At 51.1% G+C, this 22,391-nt stretch overlaps 6 protein-coding genes across 8 annotated transcripts; 4 read left to right on the forward strand and 2 right to left on the reverse strand.

Annotated features, from left to right (window-relative positions):
- Nucleotides 1-109: 109 nt before the first annotated feature.
- Nucleotides 110-3,507, forward strand: NCU01899 (hypothetical protein). Its single transcript, XM_960437.2, has 8 exons — nucleotides 110-397; nucleotides 461-932; nucleotides 999-1,234; nucleotides 1,288-1,483; nucleotides 1,540-1,615; nucleotides 1,755-1,778; nucleotides 1,847-2,236; nucleotides 2,292-3,507. The coding sequence occupies exons 3-8, from the start codon at nucleotides 1,016-1,018 to the stop codon at nucleotides 3,337-3,339; spliced, it is 1,953 nt and encodes a 650-aa protein (XP_965530.2). The 5' UTR covers nucleotides 110-397; nucleotides 461-932; nucleotides 999-1,015; the 3' UTR covers nucleotides 3,340-3,507.
- A 35-nt stretch (nucleotides 3,508-3,542) lies between these two features.
- NCU16348 (hypothetical protein) lies at nucleotides 3,543-4,304 on the forward strand. Its single transcript, XM_011395049.1, has one exon. The coding sequence runs from the start codon at nucleotides 3,920-3,922 to the stop codon at nucleotides 4,178-4,180; it is 261 nt and encodes an 86-aa protein (XP_011393351.1). The 5' UTR covers nucleotides 3,543-3,919; the 3' UTR covers nucleotides 4,181-4,304.
- Nucleotides 4,305-5,423: 1,119 nt separating this feature from the next.
- On the forward strand, nucleotides 5,424-7,818 carry NCU01898. Of its 2 annotated transcripts, XM_011394591.1 has the most exons (4): nucleotides 5,497-5,654; nucleotides 5,874-6,098; nucleotides 6,158-6,586; nucleotides 6,675-7,686. In XM_011394591.1, exons 2-4 carry the CDS (start codon nucleotides 5,882-5,884, stop codon nucleotides 7,226-7,228), a joined length of 1,200 nt encoding a protein of 399 aa, XP_011392893.1. In that variant the 5' UTR covers nucleotides 5,497-5,654; nucleotides 5,874-5,881; the 3' UTR covers nucleotides 7,229-7,686. The 2 variants fall into 2 exon arrangements, with proteins under 2 accessions (XP_011392894.1, XP_011392893.1); XM_011394592.1 differs by having other exon boundaries at nucleotides 5,424-6,098; nucleotides 6,675-7,818.
- Nucleotides 7,819-8,877: 1,059 nt separating this feature from the next.
- Nucleotides 8,878-10,926, reverse strand: NCU01897 (hypothetical protein). The gene is made up of 2 exons (XM_960435.2): nucleotides 10,643-10,926; nucleotides 8,878-10,450 (listed from the first exon to the last, which is right to left on the reverse strand). The coding sequence occupies exons 1-2, from the start codon at nucleotides 10,845-10,847 to the stop codon at nucleotides 9,681-9,683; spliced, it is 975 nt and encodes a 324-aa protein (XP_965528.2). The 5' UTR covers nucleotides 10,848-10,926; the 3' UTR covers nucleotides 8,878-9,680.
- Nucleotides 10,927-12,367: 1,441 nt separating this feature from the next.
- NCU01896 (hypothetical protein) lies at nucleotides 12,368-16,085 on the reverse strand. The gene has a single exon (XM_960434.2). The coding sequence runs from the start codon at nucleotides 15,442-15,444 to the stop codon at nucleotides 12,415-12,417; it is 3,030 nt and encodes a 1,009-aa protein (XP_965527.2). The 5' UTR covers nucleotides 15,445-16,085; the 3' UTR covers nucleotides 12,368-12,414.
- Nucleotides 16,086-17,385: 1,300 nt separating this feature from the next.
- Nucleotides 17,386-22,083, forward strand: rrg-1 (response regulator-1). Of its 2 annotated transcripts, XM_011394589.1 has the most exons (3): nucleotides 17,386-20,165; nucleotides 20,229-20,926; nucleotides 21,012-22,083. In XM_011394589.1, the coding sequence occupies exons 1-3, from the start codon at nucleotides 17,888-17,890 to the stop codon at nucleotides 21,315-21,317; spliced, it is 3,282 nt and encodes a 1,093-aa protein (XP_011392891.1). In that variant the 5' UTR covers nucleotides 17,386-17,887; the 3' UTR covers nucleotides 21,318-22,083. The 2 variants fall into 2 exon arrangements, with proteins under 2 accessions (XP_011392891.1, XP_011392892.1); XM_011394590.1 differs by having other exon boundaries at nucleotides 17,386-20,926.
- Nucleotides 22,084-22,391: the final 308 nt, after the last annotated feature.

Here is a 22,391-nt window from a genome sequence, read left to right on the forward strand (position 1 = left end):
AGTAGGTAAGGTACGGCCCGCAACTGCATATTGAGTGCACAGGTGCGGGTACCTCTAGGCATTTTATCAGGAGACCACAAGGTCTCCCGCCCGCTGCTGAACTCTCTCGTCTCTCTCTACATGACTTCATGTTTACAAACACCATCTCGCGAAACACATTCCTGGTGTGCATAAAGAGTATCTTCTCGAACCCGGACCCGAACCCGAACCCCAAGACACCTCACCTGGGATCATGGCCTCATGATGACATCTTGAATCCCTCGGTTTCTCATCTGGAGCAGGCTATTTCTGCAAGAGACTGCACATATCTAGCCGTTTCGCGATACTTTGCGATAGAGCTATGACGACCGGCCGATTGGTTTGCAGAAGCACTGCGGTGCTGATTGTCACCTGGACAGTAAGTTAGTCCACGCATCAGGCAATCAAAACTCTCCAGTTAACACAGCCCATCAAATGTCAGACGTCTACTTTCAAGTTCAGCTCGTGAATTTGACCTCTCTTGTCGGTCACATCAAGCCAAGATCTGTCCAGGCCAGGGCTCCGATAAAGAGCCACTCGTTCTCTTCACAGATACAAAGGCTCCAAGTATGGCTAACAGATGCCTGTGTCTTCAGTGCGCCTCCACTCTACACCAACCATGCCTTTGAACAACTCAGCTTCTATCCCATGCTTGATATGGATATCGAGGCCTCCTTTCATCACGACAAAGTAAAGGGTGCAAGATTTTGACCTCTGCAGCAGCCTCGCGTCTACTGCAACGTGCCAACTCCGCGACAGCAATGCATTGCCTTTTGGGTGCCAGGTTTGATGTGCTTGACATTCGATATCTAGATTGCCTCAGCCACACCACTTGAGTTTCGAGTAGTTCGGATGCTCCCAAACCGAAACTGAACAATGTGCTTTCTTCACGGGGTTGACAAACTCGCAAGCCGGTAATGCTACAAAAGCTTGACGACGCCAGACATCTCCATTCTAATATGTCTTTTCTTCCCATCTAGGTCTTAACGCTCATGCCATGTTAGCTACATCTGCCACCACGTTGCTGCCCGCAGCTTCACCTATACCGCCAGCATTGTCAACGGCAACGGCAACGTCAGCTCTGCCGGGCAACCACTATGAAGCCGCTTTGAAGCCTCGCCAAACAGACTTTTGGCCAGCAGACTTTTGGCCAGAAAAGTTCCCCCCTGATCGTTGGCCAGGACGAGGTTGGGGCGCGACATCTAGGCCGTGTCATGTATGTGAATGTCTTCTTCTATGCCGCGGGACAGCCTTTCTAACTCCCTCTAGGCTAATCAATTCTATTCTTGCGCTGGCCCCTACATGCGCGGGGATCAAACTTGCCAAAACAACAATGGCGTCAACACCTGGGGAATGACGGCGGGTTGGGGTTGCTTCTGCGAACATGCAAAGAAGTTTTTCAAGTGCATGTCCCAAGCTGAGAATGATGACCCCAATTGTTGGAATGATGGATATGGCGGCGACAGTGAGTAGTTTTAAGACACTTTGGCCGCGAAATGTGAGCTAATATCAGTCGTCCAGATTGGCAACTGAATTGGTATCAAAACTGGTGCGGAGACACTCCTCCCCCGTCCGTGATGGCCGAGATGTCACAGCCGTAAGCTATCCTTCCAATCTTACTGTTTCTCTTAGGTGTCTTCTTTCCCTGTTCACCTCCTGATTTACTTTTCTCTGTTTTTCTTCATGAACTTTTTGTTATGCCGAGGGTTCTTTCTTTCTGCTAACCAGATTATTAGACGGACCGTTGACGTAAGCTTCACGTAAGTTCAAGCGACCCCCTGAACTAACCAACTAAAACAGAGAAGTTACTGATATCTCGTGGAAATAGCAAGCCTGATGTTGTATATGCGGTCAGTGGTGAGGATCACGCCCTTCTTACTCGAGTCAATGACCCGATTTATACAGGATCGGGTTCTCTTCTTTCCGGCGAGTGTACATCGACGGATTTCACTCTTGTAGGCGCGAACGAGGGTTACACCATGTACTATGCCGGCTTCCAAGGCTGTAACGACGATCGACCTCAGTGTTGCCCATGGCCAGTCGCTGCGAATTCTGCAACGAACTCATTTTCTGCCACTGTCAACGTAGAGGTAGAGCCCGAAATTGAGATCGAACACAAGCGTGGCGACAATTATCCCCAACCTGCTCGTGGTTATTCGGCGAAACTGAAACAGTGCCCGGATGACTACTATTCTGTCTCGGGTGGTTGCTGCCCTGCGTAGGTATCCCTTGTCTACCTGCATTCTTCTTCCAATTTCTAACAAGATGAACAGCGGATTCTTTTTCTTCACGTCCGCCATCGGTGGCCAAACACCTTGCTGGAGCCCTCTCGGTAGCACAGCCAGCATTCCACCCATAACCCATGTCGCGGCTGCATATAATTCGAGAGCCACGAACGTCAGCGTTACTGGTAGTGATGGTGATGGTGGTAATGATGATCCTGATGACATTGATTCACTGCCTACGTCCGCCGTCAACAACGTAGTTTTCTCTCGCCACTATCCCGTCGACAACCCGAAAACCCTTTCTATCGGTAGTTACATTGGTATTGCCCTTGGTATTAGCATCACAATTAGCACGGCTCTCGCAGCCATCATCTGGTTCTGGCTACGGCGGAGAAAGCGGAAGATAGCGAGATTAAGAAGAGCCGCGCAACAAGCTGACAACGACAACTACCCTGGTATATGGGACGGCCACCACGGCTCCGATGAACAGTTATTCCAATTCCCCCCACAAGAACTCGACACGTTTGGACAAAACGGAAAACCGACAGCATTGGATCACGTGGCCGCCGCTGGTACCAAAAATAGCGGAGATGCCGCTCAACAAGCTCAGTATCTTCGACAGCTCCAGCAGTCATTCGGCTTCCAGAATGTTGGCACGCATGGGCGCAGCAACGGTATAAATTCAGACTTCACGCCCGGTTTGCCCCTCTCAGTCCACATTCCACCCCGCGTAAGCTCGGCCGCCGCAGCCGCTGGATTATCGACCCTGCCGCCCATTTCATCCACTAGGTCGAAACTTCCTCCCATCAATCAAGACGGAAATCCCTATGGTGCGCATGCAGTTGAAGGTGGAGGTATTGATTCTAAAGGTGGAAAGCCTGAACGTGAGACAAAAGAAGAGGCTTTGCAATCTGCGGGTGGTGGGTCGGGTACAGCAGGGTGTTCTTCATTTCTCCCTGGAGACCAGCAGCAACGGCGATCCCACCCGACTGGACTTGAAGGAAACTCAGTTGCTGTTCCTGGTGGAAACGGGAGCGGGTATGGGCTTGAGATTGAGGGAGATCATGAGCCGCCTCCTGAGTATAGGGAGTTCTAGGTGGAGTGCCGGGTTTGGGGTGAGGGAGGGTCAGGGGAGAAGTAGGTTGAGGTTGATATCGCTTTTCACCAAGTTGCTGTATTGAGAAAATTGCCCTTTGTACCTCTAGTCTACCACATATTTACCACACATGGTTTCGTTGTTTCTTCCACGGTAAAGAATATGAGGGACAAAAGTCCATCAGGATGGCTGGTAATTGTGGATAACCTCATCTTGAACTTTCATGTTTTCAAGTTGGACGCTAAAAGATATAACCTATGTACGGTCAACACGATGTATAATACCAAGTTTGAGTCTTCACGGTTGGTTGACGGAGTTTAAGAAAACCCCCATGAGACGTCTTAACACCGGAGCGCCATTCGTACCTGTACGACTAGATGAAAAAGTAACCCAGCCTTGACCCCAAAACTATGTTACCAGACATCCAGAAAAAGGCTTCATTCGGTGAGGAAAAGCTGCCATTTCATTTCAACGGAGTAAGGCGCACAATGGCCCCCCTTCGTCGCACCACCAACAGTTTGAACGTAGTAGTTCTGTTCGCAAAACAAATCACTATCTCGAAACCAGGGCATCTTACCCTATGAAAAAAAATATTTCTTCTGCGTATAAGGCTGGACGGATGCACATCATCTCTTCAAGTTCCACTTGTTTAGAGGTGGCGGATACGGCCCATGGATGCTGCAGCGCGGGATTGTGTGCCGTGGCTGGATCATGGTGTAAGGCTTTTTTTAAAGGAGAAAGGGAAGTTATCACTGGCCGAGGCGGCCAACGATCTCAGGTTCTTAGTGCCGCTATTCAAGGCTTACACCTTGGCGTCAATTGGACAAATGCTCATGGCTAGGTAGGACTTCAGACAATCTGTATCAGTGTACAGAGGTTTTCAGCAGATTATTTCCTGGCCGTGTTCACTTGTTGTGGCCGAAGGAGGAGATTTGGCGGTGACTGAACAAGACTTGATAGTGGACGTCTCTGACCAACTATCAAGCGAAGGCTTCAGACTTGAAAGACGACTTTAAAGTTATGTGTTGAGGCTGAGTCACAAGTATCATTTGGCTGGATGGCTGGCTGGAGGGTCGTGACCGGCACAGCCCGCTAACCGGGTTACTGGGAACCCGCATGCATCGCCGCACGCCGGGGAGGCCGGGTTTTGAATACAGTTGGCTTTGGGTACAAACTATCCGAAGGCTCGAGTGATGAAATAGCGTGGCTGCGTTTCACACCAGTTTTTGCGTTTTTTTGTCTTTTTTTTTTTGCCTCGAAACGTAGATGGGATAACCGGGGAGGCTTCCATCGAAGGTTATGTGGCAACTCAGTTATGAGACGACCGCTCGCCATAATTCGAAAGCGATGGATTGTAATAATGGGGTCCGATAACCGCCAACTGTGAACTCAGCCCTGACTGATCAAATTCCTCTCGAGAACTGTTTTGTTGTCAGACTCAGAGATTTGACATGTGAAGAGTATACATCATACGCAACGGAATCATATCCGTTTGGACGAGTTTGAAGATACTGTTGGCACGCGCGTTTGTTGGTCAACTTGCAAAACGACTAACCACTAGCCTGGCTGCATTCTTGAGCTGTACTAACTTTGCCACCATTGGGCCGGGTGATGGTTTGAACGTTAGGTAAGCCGATGATTTATGTTGGAAGCTGAGGAGGATATTGAGAATTTTGAGAAGTACCGTTACACGAGTTGACGACTGAAAGTACCTCCATGATTCACGGAGGAGGGGTCGATGGCCAATTTTTAGAAGAACTGAAGACATGATAATTCCCTCGCAGCTTGATTTGCTCTGCAACCCACGAGCTGTTGGCAGTTATGTGGAAGTTAGTACTGATCAACAGATTCAATCTCAGCGTCTGCGACATTCATAGCGTAGGTACTGGAAGCTGAAAGTCTTGGAATGATGCGAGCTGTGAACAGTTTCGCTGAAAATTTCAGCTAGATGTCTGTCAATTCTACACTATCATCTCGTATTGCCAAGCCACATTATCAGCCCGTTCTCTGCAGGCACCTCGTAAATACATGCGATAATTCCTACCAGGTACTGTACCTCGTACAGAACCTGCGCCTCCTTCACGATAAAAAAAAACATGAAAAATCATGGAACACATTGAAAGTCATCCCTCTTTTCTCTGATTGTTCTTGAGTCATCTTAGCTCCCAAATTTCCTGAGACATTGAAAAACGGAAGATATCTATCTTCATCCATATCATCTTCAGGCGCCAAGCTACTCCATCATGGGGGTTTTATTGAGTTCCTCAACAGGACACATCAACTAAGATAGTTGCTTTCGGGACAGATTGTACTTGGTTCGTTCATTCCATCGCTTTCATTCCAAGCGCGAGGATGAGGCCGATCTTTGACACATATCGCTTGAATGCCGAAAATCGTCTCGTTCCCAGATTTTGGAATGTCTAGAAACATCTATTACTGGTTTAGAAACCATCCTTGTCATCATTCTCTATCCACGCCTATGCTTCTAATCGAACACTCTGTTAAGATGGACTCTAACAGCTCGCCTCATCCAGGTATTTATATGCAAAGTAAAAGACCTATAGATCAACCAAGTCTCGAAGGCTCAGAAGAGATGAATATTCCAGCTAGGACCAGCTTACCATCAGGTTTCGACGGGTCAGAGCTAGGTTCCACAGCCAGGACTCGTACATCATCAAGTTTCAGAGGCTCCGATATGTCTGTTGCAAGGACTGCAACAAACATCCCCATGACGATGTCCGAACATACGTTGCCCAAAGGTCCTCATTCCCATGAATTTTATGTTGCATATGAGGGTTTACAGCTAACGAGATGATAGAAGAACCAACAAGAGATGTAGCAGATGTCACGGACAGAACTTCGTCTGAAAAGACATTACTATCAGCGGTGTTGACAACCCCAGGCACGAGTGCGCCTGGTGATGATAATGTTCCCAAGGAGCCATCATCATGTTGTATAACACAATCAACCGTTCAGCCCAAAGCAGTCAAACACAAGAAGCCCACCACGGACTATGTCCGCATAAGGTGGGAGAGAGACTCTAGCATCAAGGACTATGTTCATCGAAAAGACCCGATCAATTGTGAACAATGTGAATTGGGCATACACGGCGAGAACGTCCCTGTTGACGGGATAGTGCTTCGATACTCACAGTATCAAAAGAAAGACACTAAGATCGATCCCCCCATGTCCTTAACAGGCGTCACCACAAACGACCAGGCAGCAGCGCTCACTGTCCCGATACCACGTAAGTCGTCTTACCCCCTTTTTTATCTTCTAACTCCACCTCATACATACATTATTCAAGTAAGCTGACGCATCTTCATCATCACCAGAGTACCTCAAAATCGACAAACCCCGAAGATTCTTTACCAAGGGCCGTATCTTCAAGACTGTCTGGTTCGAGCCCTTTGGCGATTACTCCGCCTCCCTTTGCGCCCGACCCGCCGCGCTCGCCTGCCCCGAGAGTTGCCCCAATTACAACAAGGAAAAGCCCTACGAGCATTTCCGGTGGTTCGTGGTACTTCGCAAGCAGCTGCACCACTCGCTGTGCTTTGCCATCGTTAACGGAGGGGTAAAATCCATGGCCAAGAACCGAGCCAGAGGCGAGCACCTGGCCGTGCTGTACTCTACTAGTGTGCCGCCAGCGGAGCCGGACAAGGAGGAGGGCATCGTGTTTGGGCCACTCGCGGTTATTTTGGAGGAAGGGAAACAGAATATCAGCCCGTTGGCGAGGCTGGATTGTAGTAGGGTGTTTACGGTGGAGGATGATTTGAAGGTTATGAAGATTGGGAGGGTGCATCCGGATTTTCACGGGAAGCTGGATGAGTACTACTATGAAGCATGCTTCAAGGAGCCGGTGAAGCAAGTGCAGGCTAATGGGACTTGATGTCGAAATCGGTCCGTTAGTGAATTTCTGGTGTCCTTGGCTGATTTAATTTCTACAAGACTTTATGGTCGCTGTTTCTATTACAACTCCCACTCGTCTCTTTGTCTTTGCAACTTACGGTTGGGTTTTTCCTTCACCACGACATGGAGTTTTAGTTGGATTGCTTCGGACATGTGTTCACAACTTCAGAGGGGGGCAGATAGCTAGCACGGCAGTTCTCCTCTTTCTGTTTTCCGTGTCCTTGTTTTGGTTGCCTGTCTTTTCTTAATCATGCGTTTTGCTGCTTTATTCACACATCTCGTCATGTATCCCATTTCTTCTTTGATATGTCACATGTCTGTTGATCACTACCTTGACATGTCCAGTTCTAAGGTTGTCATTTTTCGTTTGCAGATAGATATCTTCCTCCCTTGACCTCTCATCGCCCAGTAATCACATTCTTTTCCATTCTTCTTCTCAACAATTACTCAACGCAATGTCTGAACTTCAGCGGAGGATGACGAGGCTTCCCAGCCCAAAGGGCAATATTCATTGGTCCACTATCACGCCATATGTATGCTTGGAGAAACGTAGCTCCCCGAAGTGTGCCATTCATATGTGGCGATGGTGTGGGAGTGTGGTTAGCGAATTTGCTCAGCCTCAATGCAATGTTCCCTCACTAATGCTTCTGTTAGTTAGACGCGCAAGGAACACGAGACGTCCTCCAATAAGGAGAGAAGGGTAAGAATGTTGACGAAATCATCCAGTAATTTCAACCGAAACCGAAGAACACCGATGTGGCTTTCCTGGCGTAGAGGTAGCTAGGGGCATTTGACAACATTGAGGGAAGTACCACGACAACTGGACCCTGACCTCATTTGAAATTTATGACAAGATTGCTAGGTATGCAAGATACGAACGACTCCAACTCAGCTGATGGCTGTTGTCCGCTGAGAGCTGATCCGCCTTCTCCATTTCAATTCTGACACTGCTTGTCAGCTCGCCAACATAAGCCATGAGATAGTATCGGCGAAACTGTATCACGAATAGCGCAGTAACCGAACCGGACGTTTCCCGCCGTCCTTTCCCACACTCAAGCCGCCACGCAAACCTGTTGGTAATCACAAGATTATTCTGAGTGACCGCCGCCAGCCGCTCTGTTTCTTACGCTTATGACAAAACATTGGACATGAGCAAGGAAAGCGCGGTCCTGTCTTTCGACAAGTGTGGTCATCCATGGCGTAGGGCACTAGAGCTGCAAACCTAATGCAAGAGCTAGCCAGGGCAGTTGATAAGGCTTTCAAGACACTTCCCTCCTAAGCTTTTCCTTGAATAGGCTAAAAAAAAATCGTCGCCCAAGCTAGCTGGCCGTCTGTACAGCTAGGTCGGCGAACAGCTGTGCTGCTAAACTCTAAGGCTATTGGATAAGAAAAAGGGGAACTGAAACACAACTGTTTCGAGTAACCATCCATTTGGTCAAGATCAGATTCGGCATTTCGGTTCGCCCGGGACGACATATGTCAGCAAAATGAGAAGACATCTCTTCTGCCAGTCATGGATTCAAACATCATCAATCGAGCTGAATGTCCCATGCAGTAATCTTGAGTGAGGACGGTGAACGTGATTGAGTGGTCTGACGATCAGGCTTTGCGCCTTGAGCCTGCTTCGAGCTTAACTGCCATTCCCCGGTCCCCAACGGCTTGTTTCAGCCGGAGTCAACACATATCATTTTCACATAAATGACTAGGATTGACATCTTTCATCGATGGTGAAAAGTCTGTGAACCGTGGCAACATCAGCGATAGGCCAGTAGCAACCCAATGGAATGTTGGTGACGCCCATCTTCTTCCCCCATTCCACGACGGGACATTACAAAAGTTCCCAAGCTCCATCGCTTAGGACGTCTGAAAGCCAATGGAGATGTGCGTAAAAAAAAAAAAGAAGAAAAAAAAAGACGGGAAGCACGTCCTGTTCATCCAGAGGATCCAGACTCCAGTCAACCACCAATACTTGGGCCTCGGGGATACTCAAGACTGGGTATAATCACATCCATCATTGCCCCGACGCCCTCACCGCCAGCCAGCCAGCCCATGGAAGCCCCCATTTCCCCAATAACGTCCCATAGATCCGTGAATCACATCCCATGATTAGCTCTCCACATTGACACACGAGAGAAATTGAAGGCCCGCCGCTTAATCGTCGATCCGTGAAATGATAAGCTGTCGCGAAGACCCAACCCAGCCAGATGTCTCGCAAAAGAATATATCATCCTGTATCCCAAGAGGAACCAAACTCCAATACCAACCATCAGATTCGAGCCTGAGGGTGCCCAAAACTGGACACATACCCCCATCCACAACCGCCCTTCCCTCAAAATCTTCACCATCAGTCAGCCAGCCCGCCCATCACCACACTATCCTCGCCCCAATTTCCTCAGCAACCCCCCCGTCACACCTCCAACTCCACAAGCCTCTCAAAAATCCTGCACCCCTGTCTCTCCCTCCAGCACTTTCTCAGCCTTCTCCTCCCCATCACTACCGTCGCTAGCCCAATCAGGTTCCTCCTCATCAAACCACGCCTCTTCTTCCTCTCTTCTCTCCAGGGTATCAAGCTCGTCATCGCAGTCTACGATCCTGTAATCAAAATCCTCATCTTCACCGCGGACGAACCGCTCGCGAAGGAAGGCGGTCCATTGGTCTAGGCCTTCTTCACGGCTCTGGGCGGGGGTGTCGGTGCCTGTTAAGACTGGAAGTGTGCTTGATAGGCCCGTAGTAGTTACCGTCGTCGTTGCCGCTGGAAGAGGAGGAGACTGTGTGGTTTGGTTGGTGTTGGCGTTGGTGGTAGATGACGAAGAAGAAGGCTCGCTCAAAACCCCGAAGCGAGGAAGCGGTTGCTGGACTGGTGTGGTGAAAGTGGCGAACATTGCGGAGGTGGTGTTCATAGAGGCTGATGTTGGTTCGTCTAATGTCGGTATTGTCTGACTTGGAGGCTGTCTGACGGTTCTCGTCGTCTGGCTTTGCCGGTCCATTTGCCCCTCGATTACCGTAGGCGCCAGTGATTCCTCACCGCCTTCAGTGCCAGAATTACCACCCGTTGCTGTCGCCACCGCCAGCCTTGCGAGCTTCTCCTCCCCCCGTAGCAAAGAGCCTTCCAATACGCGAGCATATCCCTTCTCCTTACCCTCTGCTTCTCGCTCGGCAGGCGTTTGGAACCGCCGAATGAGAGAGTCGTATAGAATTGGATCTAAGTACGGTAACAGTGTCAGTCAGTCATCAGTGATGCTATGAGATTGTATCCTAGAGCTTGAAATGGCTCAGAATTGACCATCAGAAGGACATCAGAGATGCAGCCTCTGAGTCAGCGGCATATGGGAATCGCCTTTTTTTTCCGTGGCCGTTTCCCAAGCCGGGAGAAAACGCCGAAAAAAATTCGTACCAGCGAGTTCATGTTCCGTAGACTTGAAGTAGCCTGGATGCCGTTCTAGGTACTCCCTCCGCCGGTTTCGCGTTCGTATCTCCTGAGTTTGCGCCGAAGACCTGGCCGGCCGTGGGCGGGGTTGTGCGAAGAGAGAATCATTATCGGTGGTGTCTGGACGTCCTATCGAGCCGGCCGGCGACGGGGAGTCGAAGCTAGGTGACATAAGTCAACAGTGAAGGTTTGCTGAGAGTGAAAATTTATTGCGTAGTTGATGGAGATTATATTATGTTGGCCAATTGAATTTTCCGCAACTTGAGGATGGGTTATTTTAGATGTGAAGAGCTATTATGGTACGCTTGTAACTTGCCTTTTCAGTGACGTCGCCCGGGAGGGGCCCGTCGCTGTGGGGCCGAACGGTGGTGGAGTCGGGTCCTGTTTATCACCAAAGAGGGCGTACACTACACGAAGTCATTAGATGGAAAATAGCGATTGTGTCTCGTTTTGCAAAGAATAATTCCTCTTATACCGTGGTGGTCATTGAATAATTATTTGCGGCGGCATCATGATGTTTGATTTGGATGACTACTGTGCAGTGGGTTGAAATCTCTATCACTCATTAACCACATGATGCCGGCTCTCACTCGCATTCACATCCCTAACATCATTTACAGATCCAGACATGATGAAACCATTTCCATGGCACAATGTGCATGGCCTTCGCCGTCTTAAAAACTTCCCGGTCACTGCAATTCTTAACCCTTTTATGTTTAGCTCGCTCGCGGTCACGGCTCCTCCATCTCTCTCGCTCAGTAAGCCCCTGCGCACGCAATCTCCGTTCCACCACACCCCGAGAAAACATTCGCAGGATCATACGCTTGTCGAACAGAAATCCATCCATCTTATTGGTCCTTCGCCTCCCATTCCACTGTCTTCCTTTGAGCACTACACACACCACCAGAAACGAAATTCATTCCACCAAGTCAAGGCTTAGCCATCTTATTCTCGTTCCATCCGACATCTCGAATTCCACCATCAAGTCCAAACAACGCTGTGATCGAACAACGCTGCGGGGTATCATCATGCATAAGTGCGGAACATAGAATGCCCACAAACGCGGATATGCTAGCCGTAAACTCATCATCATAAAACATGAAAACGTCGACAAGGTCCATTGAAGGCATGCCGAGGGTGAAAACGGTCCTTCCTAAAGTGTCATTGCCTTGATACCAGAGGGCCATCTGTGATTCGGGAGTGGATAACCAGCCTCCGTGAACCCGATTCAACGCTTGTGTGTTCAGCTAACCACGAGGGCCACTTACTCATACAAAGCTTATTTCATGCGCTCGAAGGTCAGTTGACAACTGAGGCCAACTTACTGCTCGTAGGACGCTATTCCATGTCCAGGAGGTTCGCCTGGCTGCTTGGCCAGTTTACCCATCCCAAACTGCTTTTTGTCAAAGGAGGTTCAATCTATCGATCTACTATTCCAAGACATGTTTTAAGCCCACTTTTGGGCTGATATTTCCCATGAATAGAAAAAGTCAACCCCTAGACAGCTATGAATTTCTCAGGAGAAATTTTACCAGCACCACGGATGCATTCAACATCGTATGGAGCCTGCAATCGATTCAAGCGCAGCCGAAAAATGAACAAAACAAAACAGTTGAAAGAAGAGAAATAAGAAAAAAAAAAGACAAAAGGAGAACGGACTAACCAGCTCAAGGAAAATAAAACGAACACTGGCAATGCTCGACACAAACTGACAGCGACATCGAACAAACCTCCAAAGTCTAGGCAGCCATAATGCTCCGGCCTCCGTCGGCGGTAGTCCTATTGCGGATACGCACTTTGAGCACGCCGTGGGCCAGCCGCTTAACCGTCGCAGGTGACACCGCCGAAGTGGGAGAGGCGAGTTTCTCGGTTCCACTCAAGGTGGCGATGGCAGAGGTTACGGTCTTCTGGTGTTGCTTGTCGCTAGCAGATTGCTGGCCTAATTTCACTGACCCGGGCTGGACTTGCGAAGCGTCATTATCTGTCATTTCAGCGGTAGGCCGCTCGACGGCGTTGTTGGGTTGGTTTTGTGCATGAGGAATAGGGCCAGATCCAGCAACAGGCTTGGGTGCAGGTGTCGATGTAGACGGAGGTCGAGGAATAGCCTTCTGCACTCCTATAATTGCACTCGGTGCAAATACTAATGCTTCACCAACTCGCAAAGCTACAATTCTGGAGAAAAGCTCCATGGCAGGATCGCTATAGTCCAGAGCCAACGAGTTAACGCCAGTATTCTCGATACACGCATCATCAGCCATGTTCTGGTTCATCGCCAAAGCCTTTTCCAACATCTTCCCGCCCTTGCTCACACCCGCCAAGTGTTTAGACAGGGCCCTCAACCAGTCGGGACTGGTAAACCGATGCACGATTGTGACGCTGCATAGATCGAGGAGTTTTGGTGAGATGGTGGGCTCCTGGGTAGAGATGATGACTCGAGCTCCAAGATGACGCTGGAGGCGGATGGTCTCAAGCAGACGGTCTGTTAAGGTACGACACTCAGCCGAACCAGTGTCCGAGCTCATGTATTTGTGAGCCTCATCAAGCGCAATAACACGCCCGATGCTGTTGCAGTCCTGTTCCAGAAAGAGAGACAAGCAAATGTTGAACAATGAACAGGCCATCTCTGCGGTTACGCAGGGACAGGAAAGATCGACAATAGTAAGCATACCAGGACGAGGGGTCCAGTCGTTGCCTCTGCTTGCCTTGGTCGATCTGTTGGATTTTGGTTCACGGCCATGTTCATATGCCTTGGCATGTTGCTCAACCATAAAGCTTTCCAGAGTGTCAAGCCGCTGTTTTAGCGGAGCGAGCTGTTGATCCGTAAGCTCTTGACGAAACATGTTGTGCTTAAAGGCGGTATAGTCGAAGGCGCCGTCCCTTTCTTGCTGCTCAATGCGCAAGTCACGTAGCACACGGTTGAGCACATGGAGGTACAGCGGCATGGAGGTACCGGAGCTGACTGCCATCAGGTCAAGCATACGCCTGGTGTCCAGATCCGACTGGTTGAGGCGAAGCTCCTCGATCATGATGTTGGGGAATCTGCCATATAGCTTGCGCATTGTCCGGATATTTGTCGGTGGGCATAGCACGCGCACCTGGATCTTTGGATTAGAAGACAACCAGGCCACTTCGCAGGGGGATCCACCGGTGTCGGATATGAAAGTGTCATAATGAAACACAATTCCAGTCAGTGGATGCGGAAGAACGTTTGCCTCGCATGGCGTCATCGCATTCTCTAGCAGACAGGAGAGCGTGTGGCTCTTGCCGGAGCCTTGACTGCCACAAATGAAGAAGCTGGAAGGCGCTGCGATATTCCAGAACACGCGCGGATCCCGGTTGGCTGGCTCTTCCGATTCAAGGGAGCCAATATCTCCACCAAGCAAGCCGTGTTGAGTAAACGGTTTCTGACCACCGGCAGATTTGGCGATTGCGTTGGCGTACTTGCGGACTGGCTCTGTGAAAAGCGGGGTGGTCGAAATCTCATTGAGTTCATCCAAGTCCAAGCGATGCTCAAGGAGACGCAAATGTGCCTTTGGGATAAGGTTTCCGTACTCACTTGTCGATTCGTAATCGCTGGTGGCATCGCTTTCCTCCTTACTACTACTTTCCTGGTCCGTACTAGCACTCTTGGATTCCGATCCGGTCGCCGATGTTGAACGGCGGTCTCTGTTAGGTGTCATGGTGCTAGAGAGCATGGCTGAGACAGGATGGGAAGTAGGTTGTTGCTTGGTCGAGGCGGTACCGGGGCTCAACAACGTATGAGAAGCGCTCTGTTGGGTAGATGTAGTCGCCATGGGCAGACTGAATATGCCAAATGAAGACTGATTTGTGGTAGAAGTAGAAGTATTTGCAGAAGGCGTAGGCGTGGAGGGCTGCGAAGACAACCTGACCTGAGCAGTATTACCTCCAAAGGCGCCACCAGTAGTGTTGTTAGCTTTGAAGATGCTAGTTGCACCACTGTGAACGACACTGTTGTTGCCGAAGAGACTGATGGGATCTGGAGTCCCAAACAAAATTCCACCACCAGTGCTATTACCCCCAGAGGTGAGGCTAGGTGTATCGCTTATCTGCACACTCCTAGTTGCTTTAGAGTTGACGCCACTGTTGTTGCCGAAGAGACTGACGGGAGCTCCAAACAAACTTCCACCACCAGTGCTATTGCTCTCAAAGGTGATGCTAGGTCTATCGCTTATCTGGACACTCCTAGTTGCGTTAGGGTTGACGCCACTGTTGTTGCCGAAGAGACTGACGGGAGCTCCAAACAAACTTCCACCACCAGTGCTATTGCTCTCAAAGGTGATGCTAGGTCTATCGCTTATCTGGACACTCCTAGTTGCGTTAGGGTTGACGCCACTGTTGTTGCCGAAGAGACTGGCGGGAGCTCTGGCTCCAAATAAACTTCCACCACCAGTGCTGCTGGTTCCGAATAGGCTTCCAGTGGTCTCCTTCGGCGTTGAGACAGCTGCCGTACCGTTGACGGCCCCAATTGTGCTTGATCCCAAAGTAGATGGATTGAAAACTTTCGTACCACTCAGAGACCCAGTGTATCTTCTATTTGCTTGATAATCTGCCAGTCTGAGTTCGTCTGCAGAGTACTTCTGGTAAGGTGGTGAAACGGAAATGTGCTGGAAAGATACGAACGAGTTCACAGGTTGGCCACTAAACGAAACTTCCTGATGAGCAGAGGGGGCGTAAGGAATGGAGCCTGTGCCTGGCGGAGATGTCAACCTGGAGGGTTGCGCCTGAGCTGGAGGCGGTTTGAAAACCATCTTGATGATCGACGACCGCGATCCCGGTTCTTATAGCCGTGAAGATTTCAAAAGACGCCTAAATTGACAAAAGTGAGGCCGCGGGTGAGTGAAAGACGACTTGAACGAACAGCGCATGAGAAGGACGGTTAAAATGTACGCAGCCAGAGAAGAAGGGAACCCACATCAACAAACAGAATTGGATTTTGGTGTTGCCTGCGAGGACGCTGTGGGGCAAGTGGGAGCAATTGTGGGATGGTGAAGCGCGGCAGAATTTGCAGACCCAACGTTGGGTGTCCCAGGCAGCAATGAGTACACCTTCCTAAAGTAGGTATGTAATGTCATTGAACGGTGCAGATTAACCAAACCGCATATCGCTCTGTGAAGGCATTCAGAAAAAAATAATGGAACAGAATACATTTCAGCTCAGCATGCTGCTGTGGTCCAGTTTTGGCACCGTTTTCTGTGTTGTACAAACCATCCATCCCATGTAGCGGGACGTTGTCGTCTGGTTCCTTGCACACTGCAAACAGGGCTGAATCGGGCGAGCGAGCGGGTACGGGTCGTTGCTCACAGATCTCCATGCCGGACATGCAAGTTTCTTGTTGCCCCTTTTTCTCTTTCATGCTGATCACCGTCTCAGGACTACCGGCTTTTTTCGAAGGAAAAAAAAAAAAAAAAAAAAAAAAAAAACACAGCAAACGAGACGCTGTTTTTCTGAAAGAACGAACATCACAAAAAGCAAATCCCTGGGCTGGGATCTCGTCGGTATCCGTACTATCAATTACCTGTCTGCCCAAACCTGCGGTGTGACCCAAGGGCCCGAGGCTAATTTTGCTCACTACACTATACAGGCAGTCTATCGAAATCTGCAACGCTAGTCCCCGGCCGCTCCGTGCCAAAGTGTCGTCACCGGTTGAGGCCGTCTTGGCCCTAGGCCGGACGCACATGAGAGGCCCGGTGGGGGGGAAATGAGACATTTGAGCCATCAGTCATTTGTGGTGAAATCGGGCAACAAACAACCCGACAGGAGACCTCCGGCTGGCCGCATCTCTGAGGAGGACCATCGAAGAATGGGCGAAAGAAAGCCAATAGCCACGGAAATCAACGCGCGGTACATTCTTCGCATTCTCATTACCTATCAGCGGTATGACAGACAACGACGTCGTGACGGCAAGGCTGGGGCTTTGTAGTACCCCAGGTCGAGTCTGCCGTGACTACCTATCTGAGTAGCTGAGGGGGTCGTTCGGGACATGATCATAGGCGGAGTTACTAGTACTATATTTCATGCTCCACTCCGATCATCCGCTGCTGTTCAGGTTTTTTGCCAGATCACGACCATGGGTTTCAGGCTTCCAGCGAATGAAAGGCGGACGGCGGGCAACGGATGGCATGGCAATTGGGATGCTGCCATATGCTGCGGGGATGCACATCTTGCCTGTAGCTAGCCCGGACCGCGCTAGTACGTGCATTTCCCAATGCATCCTCCATTTCCGCCGTCATTTCATGGCATTTCGTTGGCGCGTCAGACAACTGACTGAGGACAAGATATGATGAGATATGCTACCAGCCACTACCGGCCTATGGAAACGGCTTACACACTGCTCACCAGTCGTACTAACAACGGAACACACACCAATTTCACTGACCTTGTCTGTTGCAAGTCGTAAGCTACCTAACGAACCGCAACTTCCACCCTGTGCGGATTGCAAACATGTCAATCCTGGCCGGGCAGCATGGGTCCCGACTATTAGTGCCATTGATTTAGAAACCCCCCGCCGTGAAAAAAAATGCACGCAGCCCAGACGGGCTGGACAGCAGTTGCAGACTGTTCTGGATCTGGGGATTCCACGACGATCGAACTGTTGCCAAGCATTTCCACTCCTTATCGATTTGCACAAGAGGGAGCGGGACGTCGGGAACCAACAGCAACCCCCCCCCCCCTCCCCTAGGGATGCCGATTGCGACCTTGCGAGCTTGCGAGCGATCCGTATAGAATTGAATTCCAAGTTTCTATCCTATCTATTCGCGCCCCGTAGCTACTTGGCTGGTAACTACTACGTCCCTACAGCCGCGCCTACCTCTAGCTACATACTCGCATCCTCTCCGCACATGCTTCACACCTTGCAGCTTAGTCTTGCTTAGCAGCTTGTTGAATCAGACGACGGAAGTTGGGCACAAGGGCACCTCATCCGCCAGGTTTAGACAGAAGCATATTATACACAGCCGTCTGTTCATTCCTCCCGTTTTCGCCTCTCTCCTCCCCCTTTCTCTCTGTCGTTCCCTCGCTCCAGTCTTACCGACTTTTGCGTGCGGAGCTGTGCTGTGCTGTCCAGTTGGAACAGCCCTCCTCAAAACCACGGCCTCACCACAAACCCACTGCGTTGCTGCAGCTCGGCGGCCTCGACGGACTGCAGCTGTGCGTTGGGTCCTTGCGCTTTCACACACGCGTCTGCACGGCGGAATGGTCGATCTCAAATCCAAGCTACGAGCCAGGCTTTCCAGGAGGAATTCCGGCATATCCTTGCTCACGTCCAGCAAGAGCTACAGCGGCACCGGCAACCATGGCAGCATCCACAGCCCTAACGACGACGCCAGGAGCGACAAAAACCTTGACTTGGAGAGCGTGCGACCAACGTCGTCAGTATCCGCTGATGCCATCACCGACGCAGGCGGAAGAGGAGGCCGGGAGCAAAAGCGGGTAGGAGGCGGAGAAGAAGCAGCTGGCGGTGCGGGAACGGGAGCGGGAGCTGGAGCCGCAAATGCTGCACCCGGAGAACACAAGGAAAAGGCATCGGGGTTTCTTGCTCTCTTGATCGGGGCGAGCCACAGCGCAAGGACAGGATCGCGACAAGCCACCTTTCCGAAACACGCTGCGCAAAGCATTCGGAGCGTTGACGACGCCCGGCAAACAAGCGAGACCCCAGGTGCTATAACCGGCCAGCCGGGAGAGGACGGCAGACTGAAACAGTACGGGTCGAACACCGACGACATTAATGGTGACTGTCTTAGCACAGGCGGCAGCGGCGACAAAGACGAAAATGCGGATCTCCAACTCGTTCCCCCTGCGGTTGCGGATCCTGCCGGTGCTGGTGCTGGGTCTGGGCACGTTGGCAACAGCAGCAGCGCTCGTGCTGGCACTGACAATTACACCAGCAAGTGCGACACGGGAAGCCCCAACTCGAAAAGTGCCCAGCAGCATGGCGTCAATGCTGCGCCTGCCGCGGCAGGAGGTGCTGCAACCAATGCAACCAGCGCTAAATCTGCCAGCGGCCAGCCACCCGCAAGCTCCGTAACGAATCGCGCTGCCCCTGGTGCTGGCTCCGACTGGACACCCGCTAGCGATCTGCGGCGGGTCTCAATTAGCAGCGCAAGAGTTTCCAGCCTTGCCAGCATCCACGAGGATGATGACCTTGCGCATACCGCTGCCGGTGACGAACCTCTACCGCCTCCAACAACATCCACACTTGCCACAACAATTGATGCTGCTGCCACCCTTGATGCCACCACCCCAACCAACCCCAATCCAAATCCCTTTGAAAATTCCCATCATCGACAGCTCGCTGACGCCGCTGCTCAATCTGCCACCCCTACCACCGCCGCTCCCGATATCGTGCGCAGGGTTCGTCTGATTGATTCGGCTGTAAATTCGTCGTCCTCTCAGCCTCCGACGCCTGCACCACTCGCTACATCTGCCGCTGCATCGCCGTCCATTGTCTCGTTCAATTCCGTCGCGCCTCTTTCGCCGACTGGTACCGTACCCCTTAGCCCAAGTGCAGAAACTCCATCAATCGCGCCCTTGCCCTTTTCGACCTCGACTCCTGCCAATCTTAATCTCAATCCGCCGTCTACAGATCCCACTGCCACCCCGGGTAGTCCTACCACCACCGCGCTCTCCACGTCGACCGCTCTCACGCGACCCTCGGTTCCACCGAGACGTCAGAGTCTTTTGCCCAGTCGCCAGACGACTCTCATTCGAACGCTCCTCGACGCGAACCAGACCGATGAACTCGACACCGGCGCTAACACCAACGACCACCTCCTTCCTATAAGCGCCACCATGGTGATACGCAAGATCTGGGTCAAGCGGCCGGGTGGCTCCGCGACCCTGGTCACGATCAATGAAGAGGACTTGGTCGATGATGTGCGGGATTTGATCCTCAGAAAATACGCCAACTCCCTAGGTCGTCAATTTGACTCCCCCGATTTGATCCTGCGGATAGCCCCCAGGGAGTCGCAAAGACAGGAGCGGGTCTTGGGCCCAGAGGAGCCAATGGCCCGGACCTTGGATGCATATTTCCCCGGAGGCCAGACAGTGGATGAAGCCCTTGTCATCGACATCCCGCCCCGTCGCACACCAAAGGAATCACCCAGGACCGGCCCCCCGCATGTTCCTCACGGCTTGCCGACGTATTACGAAGAGACACATAGACCGTCGGAAGGAGGTACCGATTATTTTGGCCCTGGCGCTCTCGCTCATCTAGCCCCCGGCATCGGTGGTGGCCCTGTCATGACTGCCCCTGTTAATGGCCCCCCGCAGTCACATCCTCATACCATGTCCAATTTGGGACCAGGACACATCCCCCAGCTACCCTCCCCGGGAGGAACACGGCCCCGTCAGTACCGCGAACGGCCGGATCGTCCTCGCCTGGGTAGGCAACATACATCATCGCCCACGATTCTCAACGTAGTTGGAGCCGGAGGTCACGCCGCTACGATCGCAGTGTCTTCCGCAAATCATGGTATGCAGCAATCCTCCGTTTCCAAGGTTCAACGATCAAGGACTCATTCCATTGCCTCGTCAGAACAATCCACGACCGGTGCCGTTCCCGGTCCCCCGGCGTCAGCTCCGCATGCCCCTCATGTCCCTTCGGCACCGCCCTTGCCTACTCCGCCACCTGCTGCGCAAGAGCCTGTCCCGGCTATCCCAACACAGCATCCGGTCACTACTCCCCCAGCAAGAGTGGCCTCCCCTCGGCCTCCAACAGCAATGGCAACAAGAACCAAGAAAAAGAAAGCCACGCCAGACCACACACCTCTGCCAGCGGTAATGCTCAGTAGTGCCGTTCCACCAATCAATGTCTTGATTGTGGAAGACAATATCATTAATCTCAAACTCCTTGAGGCTTTCGTCAAGCGACTAAAGGTCCGGTGGCAGACCGCTATGAACGGCCGAGAAGCTGTCAACAAATGGCGCAAGGGAGGCTTTCACTTGGTGTTGATGGATATTCAGCTGCCCATCATGAGTGGCCTGGAAGCGACTAGGGAGATTCGAAGGCTCGAACGCATGAACTCGATTGGTGTGTTTTCCAACAGCAACAGCAATGGAGGGACCAATGGCGGCGAATCTGGCGGCGATCCTGACGTGATGCCCGAGGAAGACAAACTTGAAAATATAGAGCTGTTCAAGAGTCCCGTCATCATCGTAGCTCTCACGGCCAGTTCGCTGCAGAGTGACAGGCACGAGGCCCTGGCAGCGGGTTGCAATGATTTCTTGACCAAGGTAAGTCTTCCCTTGAACACGTTGGCCATTTATCTATTTTGCCACAGAGAGTGTCAAACAGTTGCTGATGGATGGCGTGATACAGCCCATTACCTACATTTGGCTGGAACGCAAAGTCATGGAATGGGGCTGCATGCAAGCCCTTATCGACTTTGACGGTTGGCGGAAATGGAAAGATTTTGGGTCGAGCAATGGCGAGGACAAGAAGGACAATGCGTCTGCGGTCAAGGACAGCAGCGGGATGGCCTCCAAGAAAGCCGTCACCAGACCCAAGAGGAAACCGACTATGCAAAAGGAGGTCACAAGCCCACATCACCCAGCACAAGCGGCGCCGCCTTCAGAGGTGTCACATACCACCCAGACGAGTCAGACTTCGAGCGACGATAAGTGAGGTGTTCGGCGCTGACTCTGACTGGCGTTCATCACTCTGCATTTTAGCTTTGGTTGGTCGTATCATATACCCTGCACCTGGCGGTCTCTTATCTTCTCTTCTGTATTATTGTTCCGTTCTACAAGATGGAATTTTTGGAGGGAAACGACTTCGATCTCAAAATGGACGATGATGAGCGCCCGGGCTTTATTAATGGCTGGTACACAACGATGCAACATGACGATAATACTCGTTCTTGATCGGTCATTTTGAACAAGGGACTGGTGGCCAGATCATTCGGACCATCGGTTCTTGGTTGAGATGCAAGAAGGGATCAAGTAAAGAACCAGTGAGGAGATGGAAGTCCCAGTTCAGCAATCGCACAGATTTAGGACCGTACCGTGGTCCACATCTCCTGATCTTTACCTGTCCTGTTTACTTTTGTTTTCAAAATTAGGGGGTTAGCGTGAAGTACACGAGGCATGCATACGAGGCGTCACAGCGGATCAGGTTCGCGAAGTTACCTAGTGTTGGCTTTTTTTTTGCAATATTTCTTTTCCCCTCTTCTACACCGGGACCATCCTGTTGGTCACCAAACACCACTAGTTCTTTTTGTTGGCGATATGAACAAAAGAAGAAGTAATGTACACAGACTCAAAAGCTACATATGTCAGCTGCCTATTAAGTGAGCGGACGTTTTTTCTGCGTAGCTCAGGATTGGAGCAGAAACAACATGGTCGAAAATGGAAGAGAACAGTTGAGAGTAAAGACATAAACTTGAGTTGCAACCAAAAGTACTCTGTGTGAGCAAATCGCCGATACCAGATCTAATATTGCCTCCAGTCCTTCTACAAGGAGGCGCAGTCTTCAACGTTTACATGATAGTATGTTGTCGTGACGAGTATTGATGAAGCCGCATCTGACGTTGATTCTCAAGACAACTGACGAAGGGACATCCGAGGCAGTGACCCTAACCCTAGGCAAGCTCAGGGTGAGAGCAGTAAGCGTGAATCGCGCAAGACCCGCAAAGCATCGGATGGAACCAGGAATTGCGCCGACCCATTGGCTGGTCAAGCTCAGAGAGGGGATGGGGTG

The sequence above is a fragment of the Neurospora crassa genome, linkage group I, assembly GCF_000182925.2.
Source record: "Neurospora crassa OR74A linkage group I, whole genome shotgun sequence".
Lineage (NCBI taxonomy): Eukaryota > Fungi > Ascomycota > Sordariomycetes > Sordariales > Sordariaceae > Neurospora > Neurospora crassa.

Bases quoted from the DNA above. Each gene is read 5' to 3' on its own strand.
- NCU01897 (XM_960435.2), bottom strand. From the start codon at position 10,847: ATGTCACCTAGCTTCGACTCCCCGTCGCCGGCCGGCTCGATAGGACGT. The intron at 10,451-10,642 runs GTACGAATTTTT...TACCGTACTTAG, and splicing joins TACGGAACATGAACTCGCTG to ATCCAATTCTATACGACTCT.
- NCU01896 (XM_960434.2), bottom strand. From the start codon at position 15,444: ATGGTTTTCAAACCGCCTCCAGCTCAGGCGCAACCCTCCAGGTTGACA.
- NCU01899 (XM_960437.2), top strand. From the start codon at position 1,016: ATGTTAGCTACATCTGCCACCACGTTGCTGCCCGCAGCTTCACCTATA. The intron at 1,484-1,539 runs GTGAGTAGTTTT...TCAGTCGTCCAG, and splicing joins TGATGGATATGGCGGCGACA to ATTGGCAACTGAATTGGTAT. The intron at 1,779-1,846 runs GTAAGTTCAAGC...TCGTGGAAATAG, and splicing joins ACCGTTGACGTAAGCTTCAC to CAAGCCTGATGTTGTATATG.
- NCU01898 (XM_011394592.1), top strand. From the start codon at position 5,723: ATGCCGAAAATCGTCTCGTTCCCAGATTTTGGAATGTCTAGAAACATC. The intron at 6,099-6,157 runs GTCCTCATTCCC...ACGAGATGATAG, and splicing joins CGAACATACGTTGCCCAAAG to AAGAACCAACAAGAGATGTA. The intron at 6,587-6,674 runs GTAAGTCGTCTT...CATCATCACCAG, and splicing joins GCTCACTGTCCCGATACCAC to AGTACCTCAAAATCGACAAA.
- rrg-1 (XM_011394590.1), top strand. From the start codon at position 17,888: ATGGTCGATCTCAAATCCAAGCTACGAGCCAGGCTTTCCAGGAGGAAT. The intron at 20,927-21,011 runs GTAAGTCTTCCC...GGCGTGATACAG, and splicing joins GCAATGATTTCTTGACCAAG to CCCATTACCTACATTTGGCT.
- NCU16348 (XM_011395049.1), top strand. From the start codon at position 3,920: ATGAAAAAAAATATTTCTTCTGCGTATAAGGCTGGACGGATGCACATC.